The sequence below is a fragment of the Schistocerca gregaria genome, chromosome X (genome assembly GCF_023897955.1).
Source record: "Schistocerca gregaria isolate iqSchGreg1 chromosome X, iqSchGreg1.2, whole genome shotgun sequence".
NCBI classification, from domain to species: domain Eukaryota; kingdom Metazoa; phylum Arthropoda; class Insecta; order Orthoptera; family Acrididae; genus Schistocerca; species Schistocerca gregaria.
In genome coordinates, this window is record NC_064931.1 from 574,717,188 (window position 1) to 574,736,546 (window position 19,359).

Consider the following 19,359-nt stretch of genomic DNA (forward strand, 5'->3'; position numbering starts at 1 on the left):
ACAGAAAACAGTCTAAAACAGAACAATTACAGTTAACTTAGATACATGGAGTTTTAAAATGTTTCATGGTAGATTACAAAAGGAAAAATAGCTCTCAGCGACACCAAAAGTTTAGTTATTAGAATATATTTTTGTTGCTTTTACCCTGAAGTATTTTAATGTCTTCTACATAATCGGTTTCCACTTATCCTTGATGTGTCAGTTTTGTTGCTGAAACCACTAAAATGGAAGGCTGGTTGCTGTATCACAATGAGCTAAGATTGTCTGGTTGAAAACTACTTAGTACACATGGGCAGCCTCATGAACTTTTGTCAGTCATCTCGCCCTGAACATTAGTTGTACACATGAACCTCCTGCCACCACGATCACCACCCTCTGTTTATTATTATTATTATTATTATTATTATTATTATTATTATTATTAAATTCTCAATGGCAGTAATTTAATCTGAGCTGATTAGGCATAAAAAATGAAGCAAGTTAACTGGCAGTCATGATATGTTTCTACACAAAACTAATTCCAAACATAATATTAGAAGTAATTTTTGAACTCAAAAATCAAGTTTTTGGAATAAAATATCATCAAAAAACTGTACCTTGAGTGGACTGTCTTGGACAGCACAAGCTCCTATAAAAGCGACTATGACAGCAACCACATTAACTGTAAGCTGGAACTGTAGGAACTTTGCTATACTGTCATACACATTGCGGCCCCACATTACAGCTTTGACAATACTGCTGAAATTATCATCTGTCAGAATGATATCTGAAGCTTCTTTTGCAACATCTGTTCCAGCAATACCCTAAAGAAGAAAGGGGGGTAACAATTTTTAGATACTGTAACCCATTAACTTAAAATTACTAACTGGCACACTGTATCATATTTACATACCATGGCAAATCCTACATCAGCCTTCTTCAATGCAGGACCATCATTAGTTCCATCTCCTGTCACAGCAACTACTTCTCTACTATCACTTATTTTGCTGTCGATAATACCCTTGACAAGGGTGTATTTGTCTGTTGGTGATGACCTTGCTAAAACCCTAAGCTTAGGCCACACTTTATCCAATAGATGTTGCTGAACCTGGTAAATTTAAAGATATTTAAATATGTACACTAGACAATTACCTGCAAAATATATGGATACTGATAAGATATGATTAGACACCTGCAACTCTGAAATATATATGCATTACAGCCATGCTGAGTTTTCACTTAGGAAATAAATGTTATTTATGCTTTGGGGTAAGGTGTATGGTGTTTGACACCAGAGTAATTTGATGTTACACAGAAACCTCAGTTATTTGCCTGGTAAGAAAATAGCAATGAAACAGTACACATACACAATTTTATTTTACCCATTTCGTATAGTCTCATGCAAGCAAAGATGCTGAATAGTTCATTTTTGTATTCATGACAATAGAATGGCCAGTACACTAATTTCAAAGCAAATATTGATAATTTTAACTGTTTCTGGGATGCAATAGGGTTTCAAACAGGCTACTATGTTTCTATACACAAAATAACCAAACAAAATACACACACACACACACACACACACACACACACACACACACACACACACACACACACACACACACACAAAAAAAAAAAAAAATCACAATCTGACAGTATGCCTAAAAATACATGGCCCCAGATTTGTTAGCATGGACTGTCTAAAAAAGGACTTACATCATTTCAAGCATGCATCAGTTACGCTAACTATCAGATCTCAGTACACAGTTGCCCCACATTACTTGTTTGCTCAAAATGTTGAGAGATGTGTATTTCAATGTTTCATTTTATTGTCTTTTATCATCTGTGCTGTAGTTTTTAGGAACACAACAAATTTATCCTACATCTCATTAACAAGGGACCTCAATTACCAATCATAAAGCACTAACAGTCCATTGTTTAAGACTGTTTGGCAGGTAACTCTTGAATATAGCTCACCTTATTTAGGTCATCATCCTGTGCCACTCCTTCCCTTTTTCCATTACCCCTTGCTCATAAGAGTGGGTGTCTACTAAAATTTTCCCAAGAGGGGCCACGATTCTAGAACTGCCAGTTTTATATAACCTATTTGGTGACTTTGCAAATGACAGGAATGTAATAAAATTAATTGTGTCTCATATGAAAATTGTCCACAGAGTATTTTTCAGGGAAATCATTTTGATACCTTAAACACTAAGCATATGTGAAGTACATCTTTTTATGAAATCTGGACATATTTCTTAGCAGTAATTATTCACAATACTTATTTACACAAAACAGGCTTATTTTCTGTCTGTCAATCCCTGTTTTTATTTTAAGTTTACCAGTTTTAGGCAATGTTGTCCATTTTCAGATCTGTTAAAAATAAATCACAACTGGGCATTAATCCTGCATTTACAATATAACAAAGCTAAAAAGTTCTATCTACATCACAATATGAAAGTTCTGTAACATACTACATCTCGTGACTACAGATTAACAAGTTTTAATGGAGTTATCCATTTTACTGTGATATACTAAAGCCATATGTGCATCCTTTCACTCTATATTAAAAGTTCGAAAGATATTTGAGTAGTGCAAAACTTTTTAAAAGTTTTGCAAGTAGTTTTTCTTTTCATAAAATGTGTTTGTAAATCCATGAAATATTCCTTAATGTTTCATATACAATGCTCTGGTATGTTTTCTGTACTCTCTCTGTGTGTGTGTGTGTGTGTGTGTGTGTGTGTGTGTGTGTGTGTGTGTGTGTGTGTGTTGCATCATAAACCTGTTATGTGTATACTATAGGCATTTCAAACCAATCAAACCACTTTTTAAATTTTAATATGAAGTGACAGTGTGCTAGTATGGCTTTCAAATACGACAGTGAAACTGATAGCTCTGTTGAGATCAGTTACTATGTAACTACAAGATACATTATCTTACAGAACTTTTGTACCTTAGTTTAGAATTTGCTTTGTAATATTTTAAACACAGGATTATATTCAATTTGTAATTGATGTTTAAGTTTTAACAGAACTGAAGATCAATAACATTTCTCAAAACTGGTCATTTTAAAATACAGTGACTGACGGAAAATGATCCTATTTTGCACATCTTTTTATGCTATTAATATAACTACATATGCCACCTTCTTGATTAAAACAACCTGAAATTACATCCTCTCTCATACTTCAACCTGGATTATTCAATATGTCATGAAATAAATCTAGAAAACATTCACAAGAAAGTTACTCATATTTTCATAATGTTGGACTGAGACAAAACATTGAACATATACAATACAAAGACAGCCAGAATTTTAAAAGATATCCTGTGGGATATCAACAAAAGTAGCTAACAAAAAAGTTACATTAATACTTCCCATTTTCCTGTGATTTTGTCATATGCTAAAAATTCATTTTGACATCATGTACAACTCTTTATACTTACAAAGCTTCATATCTAATGAAGTTAACTTATTTACTGCATTACTTTCATGCCTTCTATTTTTTAACATTTACTAGTGTAATTAAGGGCGAGCAAAAAGTGTATTGAAATATGTGTTTTTGGATTGAGGAAGAGCCAGTATGTGACTATATAAAGGCAAGAAAACCAATAAGATGAATTTTTAACTGCATAGCACTAATCCAAGGCATTCCTCATCCCTCCAGTTTATTACATTATTGTGCAGTCGTGCCAAATGGCTATACAGCTGCGTACGGCATTGTGATAATCCACGGAGGCAGGTCCCAGTTCTTGAAGCACACCTCTTCAAAACTTCTATTTTTCCACCCGTCTTATAAGTGGAGAATTTTTTTCTCTTACTGCTGCATTTTTGCCCACAGACTAAGTATGGAAATTGGCACCTACATGACTGTAATTCAGAGTTACTACACTACCTTTGTCATGCAAAAGTGAATGTAGTGAAAAGGATAGTTGCTACTCACAATATTGCAGAGATGGTGAGTCACAGATAGGCAGAACAAAAAGACTGTCAAAAATATGTATGTGGGACTGGGTTCTGGCTAGGCATAAGGAAACTTTTCTGTTCCTGGTTTGTTGCTTGGCTTATGGAACACACATGCACTGTGTGTGTGTGTGTGTGTGTGTGTGTGTGTGTGTGTGTGTGTGTCAAAGGCTCTGTTGGCTGAAAGCTTATTTTGCGACAGTCTTTTTGTTGTGCCTATCTGCGACTCAAAATCTCCACTATATGGTGAGTAGCAACTATCCTTTCCATAATATTACATTCCATCCTGGATTTTCCATTGTTTAAAACTGAATGTAGAATGAGGAGACTATGATGGACCTTTTTCTGATTCTGTGGCACAGAAAAAGCAAAGAGCACCCTTGAGGTAATGTGGTACAGTTCGTCATTATGTATGTATTTATGTTGTGGAAGATATTCGGTAAATGGTGCTCCAGAGCTATGATATATTGCAGGTATCACATTGTGACCAATAACTTCACCTGCTGATTAAAAAAAAAAAAAAAAAGCTTTATTCACTAATAGTTTCTTGCTGTACAAAAGAGAAATTTGTATCTGTTGTGCCCACATCCCTCTGAGCAGATGTAACAACTCATGGCCAGGCAGGCTGGGCCATCTAGCTGCCGGTGAAATTCTGCTGCCATGGCCAGAATATTACTGAGGTGATGCAGTGCAAGACCTCAGTCCACCACAGTAGCGAACTGCATTATCTCATTCCATGGCTTTAAGCTGCACAGCTTCAGTTCCCAGATGATCAGAGGTGCAGCATTGTTGTAACAATGCTTAGAAAATATACAAAAAATTCCAACACTCAGGTCTAGCAAAACGTTGTCTTCAGCTAGTGCTGATGCTGAGATGTACTCTCACAAGCCAAAGGCCCTATGTGGGTCACTCGGCCTCAGATATTATCATCAGTGGCTTTCAATAACTACTAATCTATTGGTCGGTCCTAGACCTAACGCTGCTGAGACTCCAATTAGTGCCATCCAGCTGGATGGACATTGAGGGTGACAACAATCGGAATCTTGGCACCTCGAAGGGTATCTGGTTCCGAGCCAGAGATGTTGCACAGGATAGAGTAGCTTGGTGAGCTTCATCAATCCAGTCTTTGGACTGAAGACAACAATAACAACAGCAACAAAAACAGTGGCCTTAATCCTTGCCTGTTATATGTTTCATACACAGGATGCCTAGGCATTACACCACTAAATAGAGAGCGTGCATGATTGGCACTCGGGCATAAGGATTAAGGGGTGTTTGGTAAAGTATATTATTTTTTGAATAGTAACTGCTTTCCTGTTACTTTTTATTGGTGTATTTTTCCCTATAGAGAGTGATTTTACAGTGAATAAGCCACAGGAAAAAGAGGTGGATTACAACACAGGCACTTCAGTCTTCGCTAGAGCAAGTAGCTCAAATGAGGACAGACTTTCATACAGACTTGCAGATACTACTACTGTTACCGTAACTTCTCCTTCTTTGGGTAAGGCAGGGGAGGATGTGTTAGAATTGTTGACAGCCAGGAAGAGAGAGAGAGAGAGAGAGAGAGAGAGAGAGAGAGAGAGAGAGAGAGAGATGTTTCATATGGCTAAGTCACAGTTGACAGGTTATGCAAAAACATATGTAACATATCATTAGGAGTTAGCAAATATTCAAATGTTCATTGTGCTGAGAAGAGACTTGTTGCAGTGTTATAGCTGTTATCATGAACAGTTCAATAGTGTCTTGCTAAGACAGGACGAACTCATTGAAAGTTTCATGTACACAACAAGGACACCATGTCAAAATGTACAGTTGACAGAAATTGATGATGTGAATAGGTTCTTCTGGGAGAAGCAGAGCGAAGGGTTGTTAAGAGTTTTCTGTTGGTGGTAGCCACAGGTAAAATTTCCTGAATATTTGGCTGGAGCTATAAGAAAGGCAACAGCTTTACGAGTAACACTGTGACTAGTCCATGATAAAAAGAGTATTTTCTCTGCTGATGCCAAATGTTACCATTTTGGGCAGTCAAGCCACATACAGCGTAGCTGCCAACAGTCACAATTTAGGATGTTATAGAATAGGAATAACGAAGTGTTAAATGGCGAAGGGGGCAGCAAGGTCACCAAGCAGTGCTGCCAGTAAATTTTAGCAGAAGTTAAATCTGTACAGAGGTAGAATTTTGCTTAATTGGCTTAGTGGAGTTCAGAGAACACAAGTTTTTGTTACAAACAAATGCACACATGTCTCTGACAAGTTTGGAATTCATGGGAAAGAGGCAATTTAACACACCATGCTCCAAGTTATTTGGAGTGGGCAATAATGACTTTCATTCACTGGGTTCAGTGGTACTGAGTTTTCAGGTGGGGTCCAAATATTTCCAGGAATATATGTAAGTTTTGCCTCAAACAGGTGACAGTTACTGCATACAATATTAGGATGGTATTTCCTATGTAAGCAACACACGAATACTTGCAATGTACTGTGCAATTAAGTGGGACATTATTTTGTCTGGGGGAAAGCTTTTCAGTGTTGTAGTGCTGCAAGGTTTGTCTCTTGTAAAAGATGTATCAATTTAGCTATGTGCAAGGTCACTAAGTATCCATTTGCATGATAAAGTACCACATGGTACTGGGTAATTGCTATGGTTGAGTGTAGGATTTGAAGGTATATTTATATCTTGCATGGATGAGCCACTGAGAGAGACCGATGATTAGACAAATTATGTTTTTTGTATGCAGGAGAGGTGTATCCACATGGGACATAGACGGTAAGCAGGTGGTACCCACTCGAATAGATAATTCTGGAACCAAAGACATGGACATGTCTAAGAGTTTTTTGGTTGCCAATTTAGATATTTTGGAAGATGATCAGGATAGGATGAATTCAGACCCTAAGCATAAAAAAAGCTGCCTGTGTAACTGCAGTACAGGAAAAAGTGAAACTTTTCGAAGGAAAGGGAAGATGAGTGATAGAGGATTTGTTACTAGTATCTGAGGACTTGTTTAATGCTCATGGATCTTTGCCAGTGTCCTGACAACACACAATCCCAGCTGGTAATGTGACATCCATGTAGGATACATTGCATTGTGCAATTCACAACCTGCAGCTGGTGATGGAGGAGTTCATTACGCAGTAGTTACAGGCTGGCATTATTGAAGAAAGTTCTAGTTCTTGGCAACACTGGTGGTAATTTGACCGAAGAGAAGCACTGATGGTACCTGAACTTATTTTTGCTGTGTCTACAGATACCTTAAATGTCATATGATTATGGATGTGTATCGAATACCAAACATAATAGAAACCTTACACAATTTGGGGCACAGCAAATGTTTCCCCCATCACTGATCTTTCTAGCAGCTACCATTAGCTACACGCGCCACCAAAAAGTGGCCAAAAATGGCATTTAGGGACTCATCAGTGCACTACCAGTACTGCCATATGCCATTTGGGTTGAAAAATATGCAATATTTCAGTGCTTGTTAGACAAGGTCTTTCAAGGGCTGCAACTGAGACAGTGTCAGGCACATTTTGATGACAATTTATGTTTTTCTGGGGCCACAGTGACATCAAGTCTGATAACGACATTATGACTCCAATTTTGGGGCTTAATTGAATTCCTTTCTCGTTATAGGCCTATTTCAGCTACTATTGCCATTTTGTGTGTGTGTGTGTGTGTGTGTGTGTGTGTGTGTGTGTGTGTGTGTGTGTGTGTTTTTTTCCTGACTTCCACATCACATATGATTGTGGCCTATGATTCTGCAATCTATGTTTCTGTTTTATGACCTTTTTCACATCAATCAATGCTGTCCAAGATATTTTAGTTTATATTTATACGCTACGTGATTGAAAGTATCCCGACACCAACAACAACATACATTTTTCATTTTAGGTGCATTGTGCTGTCACCTATGGCCAGATACTCCATGTCAGCAACCTCAGTAGTCATTAGACGTCGTGAGAGAGTAGAATGTGGTGCTCTGCCAAACTCGCAGACTTCGGACGTGGTCAGGAGATTGGGTGTCACTTTTGTCATATGTCTGTACGCTAGATTTACACACTCGTTAACATCCCTAGGTCCACTGTTTCCAATGCAATAGTGAAGTGGAAGCGTGAAGGGACACGTACAGCACAAAAGCGTACAAGCCAAACTCTTCTGTTGAAGAGAGTCGTAATGTGTAATAGGCAGACATCTATCCAGACCATCATACAGGAATTCCAAATTGCATCAGAATCAACTGCAAGTACTATGACAGGCGGAAGATGACAAAACTTGGATTTCATGTACGAGTGGCTGCTCATAAGCCACATTACGCCAGTAACTGCCAAGCGATGCCTCGCTTGGTGTAAGGAGTGTAAACATTGGCATGTTTAACTGTGGAAAAATGTTGCGTGGAGTGACAAATCACTGTACACAATAGGTGTGGGTATGGTGAATGTCCGGTGAACGTCATCTGCCAGCATGCATAGTGCCAACAGTAATATCTGGAGGTGGTGGTGGTGTTATGGTATGGTCATGTTTTTCATGGAGGGGGCTTGCACCCCTTGTTTTATGTGGCACTATCACAGCAAAGGCCTACATTGATGTATGAAGCATCTTCTTGCTTCCCACTGTTGAACAGCAATTCAGGGATGGCGACTGCATCTTTCAACATGATTGAGCACCTGTTCGTAATGCACAACCTGTGGAGGAGTTGTTACATGACAATAACATCCCAGTAATTGACTGGCCTACACAGAGTCCTGATCTGAATCCTATAGAACATCTTTGGGATGTTTTGGAACGCCAACTTCATGCCAGGCATCACTGACCGACATCAATACCTCTCCTCAGTGTAGCACTCCGTGAAGAATGGGCTGCCATTCCCCATAAAACCTTCCAGCACCTGACAATGTATTCCTGCAAGTGTGGAAGCTGTCATCAAGGCTAAGGGTGGGCCAACACCATATTTAATTCCAGCATTACTGATGGAGGTCGCTATGAACTAGGAGGTCATTTTCAGACAGGTGTCCAGATACTTTTGATCACATATTGTATCTTTATGTTTACAGAGTTGCTTTATATAGTTTATGAAGTTAGCTGATTGAATGATTAATCTTTGCTGCTAATTTATCCTGAACTGTGAAAGATTTTCCATTATGTCTATGTTTCCCCATTATTGTAATTTAAGATTTCATCACAATTTTTATGTTTCAAGTCAGTCTATTTATTTAGATTGTTCTTTCGTTGCGTAGATGTGCACATATACGTATTTCCATGTCTTCATTGTAACATAGTGAAAACTGCCGAGGACAAAGGTGGTGAAGACAACAGAGCAGCCAATAAATTCCTCCTGCGTAGACCCATCCATGAAAACATTAAGAAAATCCAAGTGGTGTTGAAAATCTCATTAAATTTGATTTCAAAACCATAGTCTGGGGTACAATACTTCCTGTAAGCAGTCTATTTGAAAAGTAACCTGTGCCTCTTTAGTAGCCAGTGGTATCCCCTACTCCACTCTGTGCTTTGGACCTTCACATCCCTCACATGTAATAACTCCAGGCTCCCCCCTGCTAGGATCCCGAAGTGCCTCATTGCCCATGGAGGGTGACTGATGTTTCAGCTGTAGCTGTATAATGGAGATGGATAAGAGCAATTTAGGAATGGATGAAGCCCTGTAATGCTTGATGTATGATGAGGAGGAGATGCTGAACAGACAGCGAAAGCTTATCAGCCTATGCACACAGGCTAGTAACTGGACACGTGCATTATGGAGGTATGAAGGCCTTGCTGATCCACTGCTCCTTAAGTCTGGCATCACACAAAAGCCTCATAAAATTTGAGCAGACGTGCCTTGACGGCCCCCCAGGAGCTATTACTGACATGTTTAAGGCTTTTCGTCACTCCAGTTTTAGTTCTGTAAGGCCATGTTAGTTTTTTATCAAAGTGAGGTCTAGATATTTCATCTTTTCTTTAGAAGTCAGAACAGTATTCCCAGTTTCCGAACACACACACACACACACACACACACACACACACACACACACACACACACACACACACACACACAAAAAAAAAAGGAGAGAGAGAGAGAGAGAGAGAGAGAGAGAGAGAGAGAGAGAGAGAGAGAGAGAGAGTGGGAGCAATGAAAATCAACAGTTTTCTCCAAAGATAATTTAAAACCTGAGGCGTTAGACTGTTTCGCCAATCACTTACTCATCAAAGCAGCTTGTGAGACTTCACAATAATGGTTAGGTTAGTACAGTCCTTTTCTGGTTTTAAAATAAAGATTAAAACAGATCTTTCCATGAGTTAGGAAAGTCTTCAGTCATCCAAATTTCATGAAAGAGCTGGAGGAGGGCCTCCGTTGACCACGTGTCTAACTCTTTCAACACATTGTTGGGCTAAAATTTACAGACGCGCGAAATTTGGCACGTACTTCGATGTGAGATGCCTTTAATAGGTTCCACAATGAAACATTGTCTCGAAATTTGGTAGAAAATCCGAAGAAATACTGGTCGTATGTAAAGTACAGAAGCGGCAAGACGCAGTCAATACCTTCGCTGCGCAGTGCCGATGGTACTGTTATCGACGACAGTGCCGCTAAAGCGGAGTTATTGAACGCAGTGTTCCGAAATTCCTTCACCAGGGAAGACGAATGGAATATTCCAGAATTTGAAACACGAACATCTGCTAGCATGAGTTTTTTAGAAGTAGATACCTTAGGGGTTGTGAAGCAACTCAAATCGCTTGATACGGGTAAGTCTTCAGGTCCAGATTGTATACCGATTAGGTTCCTTTCAGATTACGCTGATACTATAGCTCCCTACTTAGCACTCATATACAACCGCTCGCTCACCGATAGATCTGTACCTACAGATTGGAAAATTGCGCAGGTCGCACCAGTGTTCAAGAAGGGTAATAGGAGGAATCCATTTAACTACAGACCTGTATCATTGACGTCGGTTTGCAGTAGGGTTTTGGAGTATATACTGTATTCAAACATTATGAATCACCTCGAAGGGAACGATCTATTGACACGTAATCAGCATGGCTTCAGAAAACATCGCTCTTGTGCAACGCAGCTAGCTCTTTATTCGCACGAAGTAATGGCCGCTATTGACAGGGGATCTCAAGTTGATTCCGTATTTCTAGATTTCCGGAAAGCTTTTGACACCGTTCCTCATAAGCGACTTCTAATCCAGCTGCGGAGCTATGGGGTATCGTCTCAGTTGTGCGACTGGATTCGTGAATTCGTGTCAGGAAGGTCGCAGTTCGTAGTAATAGACGGCAAATCATCGAGTAAAACTGAAGTGATATCAGGTGTTCCCCAGGGAAGCATCCTGGGACCTCTACTGTTCCAGATCTATATAAATGACCTAGGTGACAATCTGAGCAGTTCTCTTAGATTGTTCGCAGATGATGCTGTAATTTACCGTCTAGTAAGGTCATCCGAAGACCAGTATCAGCTGCAAAGCGATTTAGAAAAGATTGCTGTATGGTGTGTCAGGTGGTAGTTGACGCTAAATAACGAAAAGTGTGAGATGATCCACATGAGTTCCAAAAGAAATCCATTGGAATTCGATTACTCGATAAATAGTACAATTCTCAAGGCTGTCAATTCAACTAAGTACCTGGGTGTTAAAATTACGAACAACTTCAGTTGGAAGGACCACACAGATAATATTGTCGGGAAGGCGAGCCAAAGGTTGCGTTTCATTGGCAGGACACTTAGAAGATGCAACAAGTCCACTAAAGAGACAGCTTACACTACACTCGTTCGTCCTCTGTTAGAATATTGCTGCGCGGTGTGGGATCCTTACCAGGTGGGATTAACGGAGGACATCGAAAGGGTGCAAAAAAGGGCAGCTCATTTTGTATAATCACGTTATAGGGGAGAGTGTGTGGCAGATATGATACACGAGTTGGGATGGAAGTCATTACAGCATAGACGTTTTTCGTCGCGGCGAGACCTTTTTACGAAATTTCAGTCACCAACTTTCTCTTCTGAATGCGAAAATATTTTGTTGAGCCCAACCTACATAGGTAGGAATGATCATCAAAATAAAATAAGAGAAATCAGAGCTCGAACAGAAAGGTTTAGGTGTTCGTTTTTCCCCCTCGCTGTTCGGGAGTGGAATAGTAGAGAGATAGTATGATTGTGGTTCGATGAACCCTCTGCCAAGCACTTAAATGTGATTTGCAGAGTAGTCATGTAGATGTAGATGTATCAGGTTGTGATCAGATGCAGTATTATGAGCTACTACCAATGTGGAAAACAACTCCCACACAGAGGAAGTCGTCTTTTACTTCTCAACAGTGGTAGAGTGGGAATCAGAATCAACCCTCTCCTGTGCCTCCTGATAATGGTGCATAGCTGGATCCTGACAAGCTGGTCATAATGGTCTTATACAATTGAGCCATTGTCTAAGCAATGTTCTTTGTGATGTTGCAAGATACCCCTTCTCTTGCACAGCTGCTACTGATAACCAAGTTCTGCCTTTAGATCCTCCTGATGGCTTCCCATACAACTTTGAGGTTGTGGACCTACTAATGGATTTCAGGAACTTTTGCTGAGACCTCTGTTTACTTGACTGAATTATTCTTGTTTTCTTTGAATGCACTATTTATAAGGTTCCAAGTATCTCATTTGTACAGCACTGACAATCTTTGTATAGCCACCTTGCTGATCCTGATTGCAGAAAGACACTCATTTTTCACCGAGGGACCGGCTACCTCCTAGGTGTTCCCACCGACTTTGTGATGGAGTCATCAGTGGCATGACGGATCACAGCTTTAATGTCATCCACTCAGTCATGGATGCTGTCACACTGTTCAAAAACTGCCAACTACCTGTAAAGCATTCAGTTAGCCTTCCTGAATGTCAATCTCTGACACTTCCTTTCAGGATCTATTCTGTTAGGCGGATGGATCCATATGGGGTAGTGGTTACTACCATTAAGGTCGTCACCCAGTCTCGATTCAGGAGTGTGAGCAAGGGTAAGTGAGCAGAAGGACAGGTCTATGGCCATAGGCGAACCTGTAGTGGTGCTAAAATGTGGAGCTTGACCCATGTTCATTAATATAATGTCTACAGTTTGTTTCAGAGCATCAAGTATTTGACATGGAGCAAGTGGCATTGGCTCCCCATAACACACTGTGCACATTAAAATCCCCCTAAAGAGAGTAAGGGACATCATAGTTCTCCGAGATGATGTGGGTGCATCTCACTGTCAATGTGTTCATGAGGCAGTAGGTGCACAGAGCACACTTACAGTAATATGGGCCACTATCGGAACAGTGATCTCTCTTAGTGTTGTAGTTATGGGCAAAGGTAAGGAATGGTATCTGTCTTTGACAAACAATGCTACCCCACCTTTCTCCCCACCAGCTGAAAGATTGTTTCTTCTGTAGGGCCAATACCCAGCAAATACAGGCACATCAGTCTGTTTAAAGTCTCTCTGAGAAAGTCACAACTCTCTGTCCTTTATCAGGTGTCTGAAGTCCTCCACTTGAGTTTGAGCCCTGCAAACGCATGGCCTATCCTTGCAGCCCATACGCAGCTGTGGTGTCCAAGAGAAAGCACCAATATGATTTGCAAACGTTGGGAGAAGTTTCAGAAGATTACTGGTGCTAATGACACTGTATGAGCATGTACATGCAGCTGATCCAGCCTTGTGTGCAATCCACTTCACTCAGCACTAGGCTTGGGTGAAATTTATGTCAATGACTAATACACACATAAATGACTATTCATTATTTGTGACTAAAAAATTTTATTCAAAACATTCATTTACACGAATGAACACACTTTCATCATCCATGATTCAAAACTCTTGACCCAATTTTCTGGACATTTCTTTAGCTATTATTTGTCTGAAGTTTGTTTTAAGCCTACTTTTGTCATGGACAGCAATAGAGATGAATTGCTTGCTTTTATATAGGCCATAAGACTTTGCTGCAAAATGCAAAAAATATTTTCCCAATCATCTCTTGACACATTCGTGGTACACATGTTGCAAGTGTGCTGCATTATAGTGAACGATCTTACATTCTCAAACCCAGTGCCTCTTTCAAAAGTTTTTCAATCTCTAAGATCCATATAACTGCAAAGACTGATGTTGGATGAAGAAAGTACTCCATATTCTAATGACAAGATCACTGAGAGTTATTTCTAAAACAATCTGGGTTACTCTGGATGTCTAGCAGCATTCTGTAAACATTTTAGGATACTTAATTTAAAGTCTGGTGATGTTTATCATCAGGAACCACCACGTTCTTGCTTGGTTCACTCCTTTCGTAGCACTACAACCACGAATTGCGTAACTATACTTTGAGACAGATGTACCTGATAGTGTTACCAGTCTAAGAAAGGTTTTGAAGATTGAGAGTTTTTGTCAGCTGCATTCTCATCATTGGCTGCTTATGCAGACTTCTTGCACTATCTTAGCAATGGAAGAGGCACATATATTGGCAGGTCCAGAGACAGATAAAGGGCACCGAGTCAGTAGTGTAGTAGGGCTATAACACAGTAGGCAGCAGCTAATAAGAAAATGACGTGCATTGTTGCCCACATACTGGGCCGCTGCAACAGCCAGCTGGCTGCACACTGCCAATTGTGAGTAGGCTGTCTTGTGGAGAACTTACACGGCTGCCTTCAGTGCCCGTGCAGTTGTGTAAGCAACCAAACCTACCTTACCTCCTAAAACGAATTTTGTGATGACTTAATAGCTTGCTGGACTTGGGGGGAATTTCCATCTCTGCAAGGAAGTACATTGTGTCTTTAAATTTATAGCTGTCTGTTTCTGGCAGCTTATTTTGTAAAATACGGCATGCATTTATTATGGCAACTGCAAATTCTTCTTGAATATCCACTGGGTGATGAAAATTTTCCATTCTCCACTTATCTGCCAGAGTGTATTCTATAAACTGCCTAGTCCAAGACAGTTGGTTTTTAAATGAGGTTTTATTGTTAAGCTCCTCTCTGCGTAACGACTCGTTAAATTTTCTAATATTCCAAATGCCTCATCTCCAACAATGATGCAACCCATCGGTTTTCCCTTCTCTGATATGGGGTCTTTATTTGATATTTGTAATTGTCTAATAATTAAATTTTCATGCAAAACTAACGGCATAAATTTTCTGTATGTTGCAGCATCTATGCAAGTGAACTTATAATCCACAGTGCGTAAAGAAAGTAAAATTGCAGAAAAGTAATTTTTATAATTATTGTAAAGTACATTTGTTTCAAGAAAAAGAGGCGTAAAAAGTTCCAAGTCATCTCGCTGTGCTGATTGGTCATGACTGACCGTCAGCTGGCTGGCTGAATTGGCTGCGTAACATTGTGGCTGCCTAGATCGTTATAACCCAAACTGCTGAGGCCGTCTGCTTATATTTTATTTGTTACACTGCAAATCAAGTAGAGCTGTGCTAAACTTGAAGGATGGTGGTGTGCCTTGATTTCCTCCAGTCTCTGATCGGGTACAGCCTGTATAAGGGGGATGTACGATTCAACACACACTCCGAAACACCGTCCAACTTGGCTTGGCATTATTGTCATTGTTATAGGTGAAAGAAGTAATACGAACAGAGAACATTGTAGTAGCGATCGAGGATCAAACCTTAAGTGGTCTGTATCTTAGCCACATTTTTGGACAAAATTATTTACAAAACAGAAACTGCACGAGCCAAAGGAACAAATACAAATTCCGTACAAGAAGTAAGCAAAGAAAACATGGTGACATTTTTTGTTATTTTTTATTTAATTTGTAGATACTTTATTGGTGAATAGATTGTTTGCATGATCTACTTATTCAAATAATTATCAAGGTAGAAATCTACTCAAATAATACCTCTCTGTTTTTACCTCCACACCTCACACTTCCTTTCTCTTTCTGTTATCAAATGTGACGAGTCCTACTAGTTCAACTACTCTCAAGTGTCTATGGTGTAACTGGACTGAAGGTTTTTTGGTTGCTCATAAAGTTGACAATTTATCGTGTTGTTGTCATACTCTTGACAATTCTTTTTAATTTGTTACATTCAAAAAACATCTACATGTCAGTACGCTTTTAGCGGCTGACAAAGCGAGCACTGATCAGCTATTTCATGGAAATATACAGTTCCACAACTCAAAAATGACCTTTAATAACATTTAATATTTGGTTCTCACTTTAATTTTCATTGTACTGTGGTAACACTTGGTGAATCTCAGGTTCACAGCACACACTTTCTCCACAGAAAACAGAAAATCTATAGCTAAAAAGAAATTCTAATCCTAAATGCATTTGAATGTTTGCTGGGCCCCATTAGTGCTACTACATTGTCTCGAAGACGTATAGGTAGGAGTCAGTTTCCTTACCTGTGTGGCAAAGCCAAGCAGTTGTTGCGCGTCACTCCACAATTAAGCATCGCATGACAGCGAGTGAGTGATGTACCAGCTGCGTGCATGTGCATAGCAAATGATGTAGATGACCCCTACTTGTGCAAATTCACCTTATGGATGCAGTGCCCTAACTGGAGTATAGGAGCCATTACAGTGGTTGTGTTCTGATTTACCCAAGCCTTGTGCCAGGGTCATGAGGCACTTTCAGTGCGAGGGAGAGTGGAGGGGCTGCTTGGATGTGATGACGAGCCACGTAACTTCAAGTTATCTTCCATATCAGCCAGCCCTGCCACAACAATGTCTGATGTGCCTGGGACAGATTTTTACCTGAATGCTGTAATTCTTTCTATTAACCCTTTTTCTTTATGGATGATAGGGGAAGTGGACATTGAGAGGCACTCTGCCTTTGGCGTGCCTTCTCAATGCTCACTGTGAAAATGTTGCTGGTCTCTTCTGTCATAGCTGCTTGGATCACTATGCCTTTACTCACTTTGCTTTGGCATTTACAGGTGCTCATAGTGGTTAATAGTGTGCTGGGCATCATCTGTGTCAAAATGTCCATCTCAGGAACAGGTTTCTGCAGCACAAAAAGCGGCAAAGGCAGGGGGGGTGGGGGTTCCCTCTCATCTGCAGAAATGTTTAGACTGTCCCAAAGGGATACAATATCAAGAGGGATTCTGCATTTTGAGAAGTGTTAGAATTATGTAAACAAATAACATCTGTCCTGGAACAAGACTTGTCATGTCAGCAAGAGAAGTTCACAAAACCTGTTAGAGATTCATAAACTGCAGTAGAAGTAAGTTCTGAAATGTATCACCTTACAGCAGAAAGTTGCCAGCCATTTATGGAAATTTCATCAAAAATTGTTTCAATATAGCTTCTGAAACAGTCTGTCCAGAATTAGCCCAACACAGAGAGAATTCAGTTAAATCAGATGACTGTGAAAAGAGGAAAAGTAACTGCAATGTCAGCATATATAAAGGTCCAGTTAACAACTAACTCAAGGAAGTATGCTTATTTTTCATTGGCTGTTGATGAATGAACTGACATATTTGCACAAGATGTAACACATGAGGTAAGTATGGGAGCAGTTGACTGGAGTGCATTCACAGCCAAAGCAAAACAGGGATAGCAATACATTTACTCGATTCTTGAAATTGTGTTCAAAGCTTTATATGGATTTGAGCAACTCGGCAGGTATTCAGACCAGCTAAGCAACTTCCACGATAGGAATTAATGATGTATTTGTAGCATTACTGAAACAGCACTTAGGAATGTTCCGATTCGACCAAATTGCACCATATAATTGAACAGGCAACTTTGTGCCTAGGAGTCTATGTACTGAATGAGTAACGAAAGTTTAAATTCAACATTTAATTTCACAAAATCTCAGTGTATGTTGTCACAGATAGTTCACACAGTTTCTTTAAGGGCAAAGATCCAATGGAAGTTTGAATAGTTATTGAATTTATTTGATGAAATTTAAATTATGGACTTAGAGGACTGACATACCCTCGGGGGGGGGGGGGGGGGGGGAATTTCGAGATTCATTACGTAATTAAATATTTCTAAAACAATACCAGTTATTTGAATATGTTGAATGTAAAATTTCAAGACAATGAAAAATATATCACTCAACTTTATCTTTGTTCTTTCTGTCTAAGTTTAATCTGTTTCAAAGCAGACTGAAGCACGGAAACCACAGCCATTTACCCAACTATAAATAAACACCCGAGAAGTTTAACACCAGCTTCATGTGTGCATATGATGAAAAAATTGGTAACTTGATATCAGAATTCCAGTCTTGATTCAGATATTTTTACAAGAGGAAGCCATTGCTCAATTTATGAAACAATCCTTTTGCCATTTTGCTTGAAAGTGCACCAGAACAGATGCAGCTTGAACTTTTCAACATACAAAATAATGAGACATTTCTAAATGAATTTTGTGATGGACACCTGATTAACTATTATTGTGCTGATAGAAAATAAATTGTCACATAATGGATTACACGTGGTAGAGTCTCTCGGTTAATATAGAGGAGTACTATAAATGGCTACTTACAAAAACTTTTCTCAATTTCTTTTTATAATTCTATATTTTCCATAGTATTACATGTAGAAGTATATTTGTTGCAGTGTAGTGCATAGAAAATCCTCACGAAACTGTGGCAGATGAACAAGGGTCACCAAATTTTGTGTTTTCCACGCAGTGTCACAGACGAAGATATATGGGTCTTTTTCCTCTGTAAGAGAACTGTGATGGGTACCTCTTACCTTGATATGTTGCAGTTGTTTCTGCAGCTGGCTAAATTACTGACCTGAGAATTTAATTTTACAGTGTAGTGCACATTCCTGGATTTTGTGAAGTTACGAAGGTTTGGTCTGTTCCCTTCGCCTGACGTAACACCTTAACGCCTTGTTACTTTTTCTTTTGGAGTACTGCTTTCACATACCCTAATCCCAAGAACACAAACAGCTCAGAGAATCCATCAGTGCTGACCAGTAACAGTAAGTTATTACTTAAGATATGGAACAAATTTAACTACCACTTGGACTTGTGTGATCAGAGAGGCAAAAGTTCACAGTTCTATTCCTGCAATCAATCATATTTGTACACTTAATACTTCGGAAACTAATGTATCTTTTACAGCAGCCCTGGATATATGTGAACCAAATTTTTCCTGAATGAACAGCAACGACAACACCAACATCGGAACGAATTGTTTCACCGATGACAATTTTGCAATTAATTTTACACTTAGCTATGACAAGAATCAACCCAAAAATAAAAGCCATTCTGAAATTAATGTAGTGTTTTGTTTCAAAGTGAAACTCATTGAACCAAAGTATGACAGTATGATCTGCAGTCCTACAAAGTTTCTACACCCCTAATTTAGGCCTAAAGACGAGAAATTTGAATTCAGTTCTCAATTTAACCAGCCACTTCCTGCACCATTTAAAATGGGTGTCTCTTCCCTATCCAGTTATGGAAGTCTCCATTTACATGAAAGTGATAGCCAGAACAAAAGAGGCATGAATTCTACTTTACACA

General features: G+C 39.4%; 1 protein-coding gene across 6 annotated transcripts in view; it reads right to left on the bottom strand.

Annotated features, from left to right (window-relative positions):
• The window catches only part of LOC126299619 (plasma membrane calcium-transporting ATPase 3), a 1,680,486-nt gene that overhangs the window by 25,979 nt on the left and 1,635,148 nt on the right, over nt 1-19,359 (bottom strand). For all 6 annotated transcript variants that reach the window (XM_049991660.1, XM_049991657.1, XM_049991658.1 and 3 more), the window contains 2 exons: nt 893-1,087; nt 597-803 (listed from right to left, as the gene is read on the bottom strand). In XM_049991660.1, the coding sequence (XP_049847617.1) occupies nt 597-803; nt 893-1,087 (402 nt within the window). The remainder of the gene's footprint in view (nt 1-596; nt 804-892; nt 1,088-19,359) is intronic.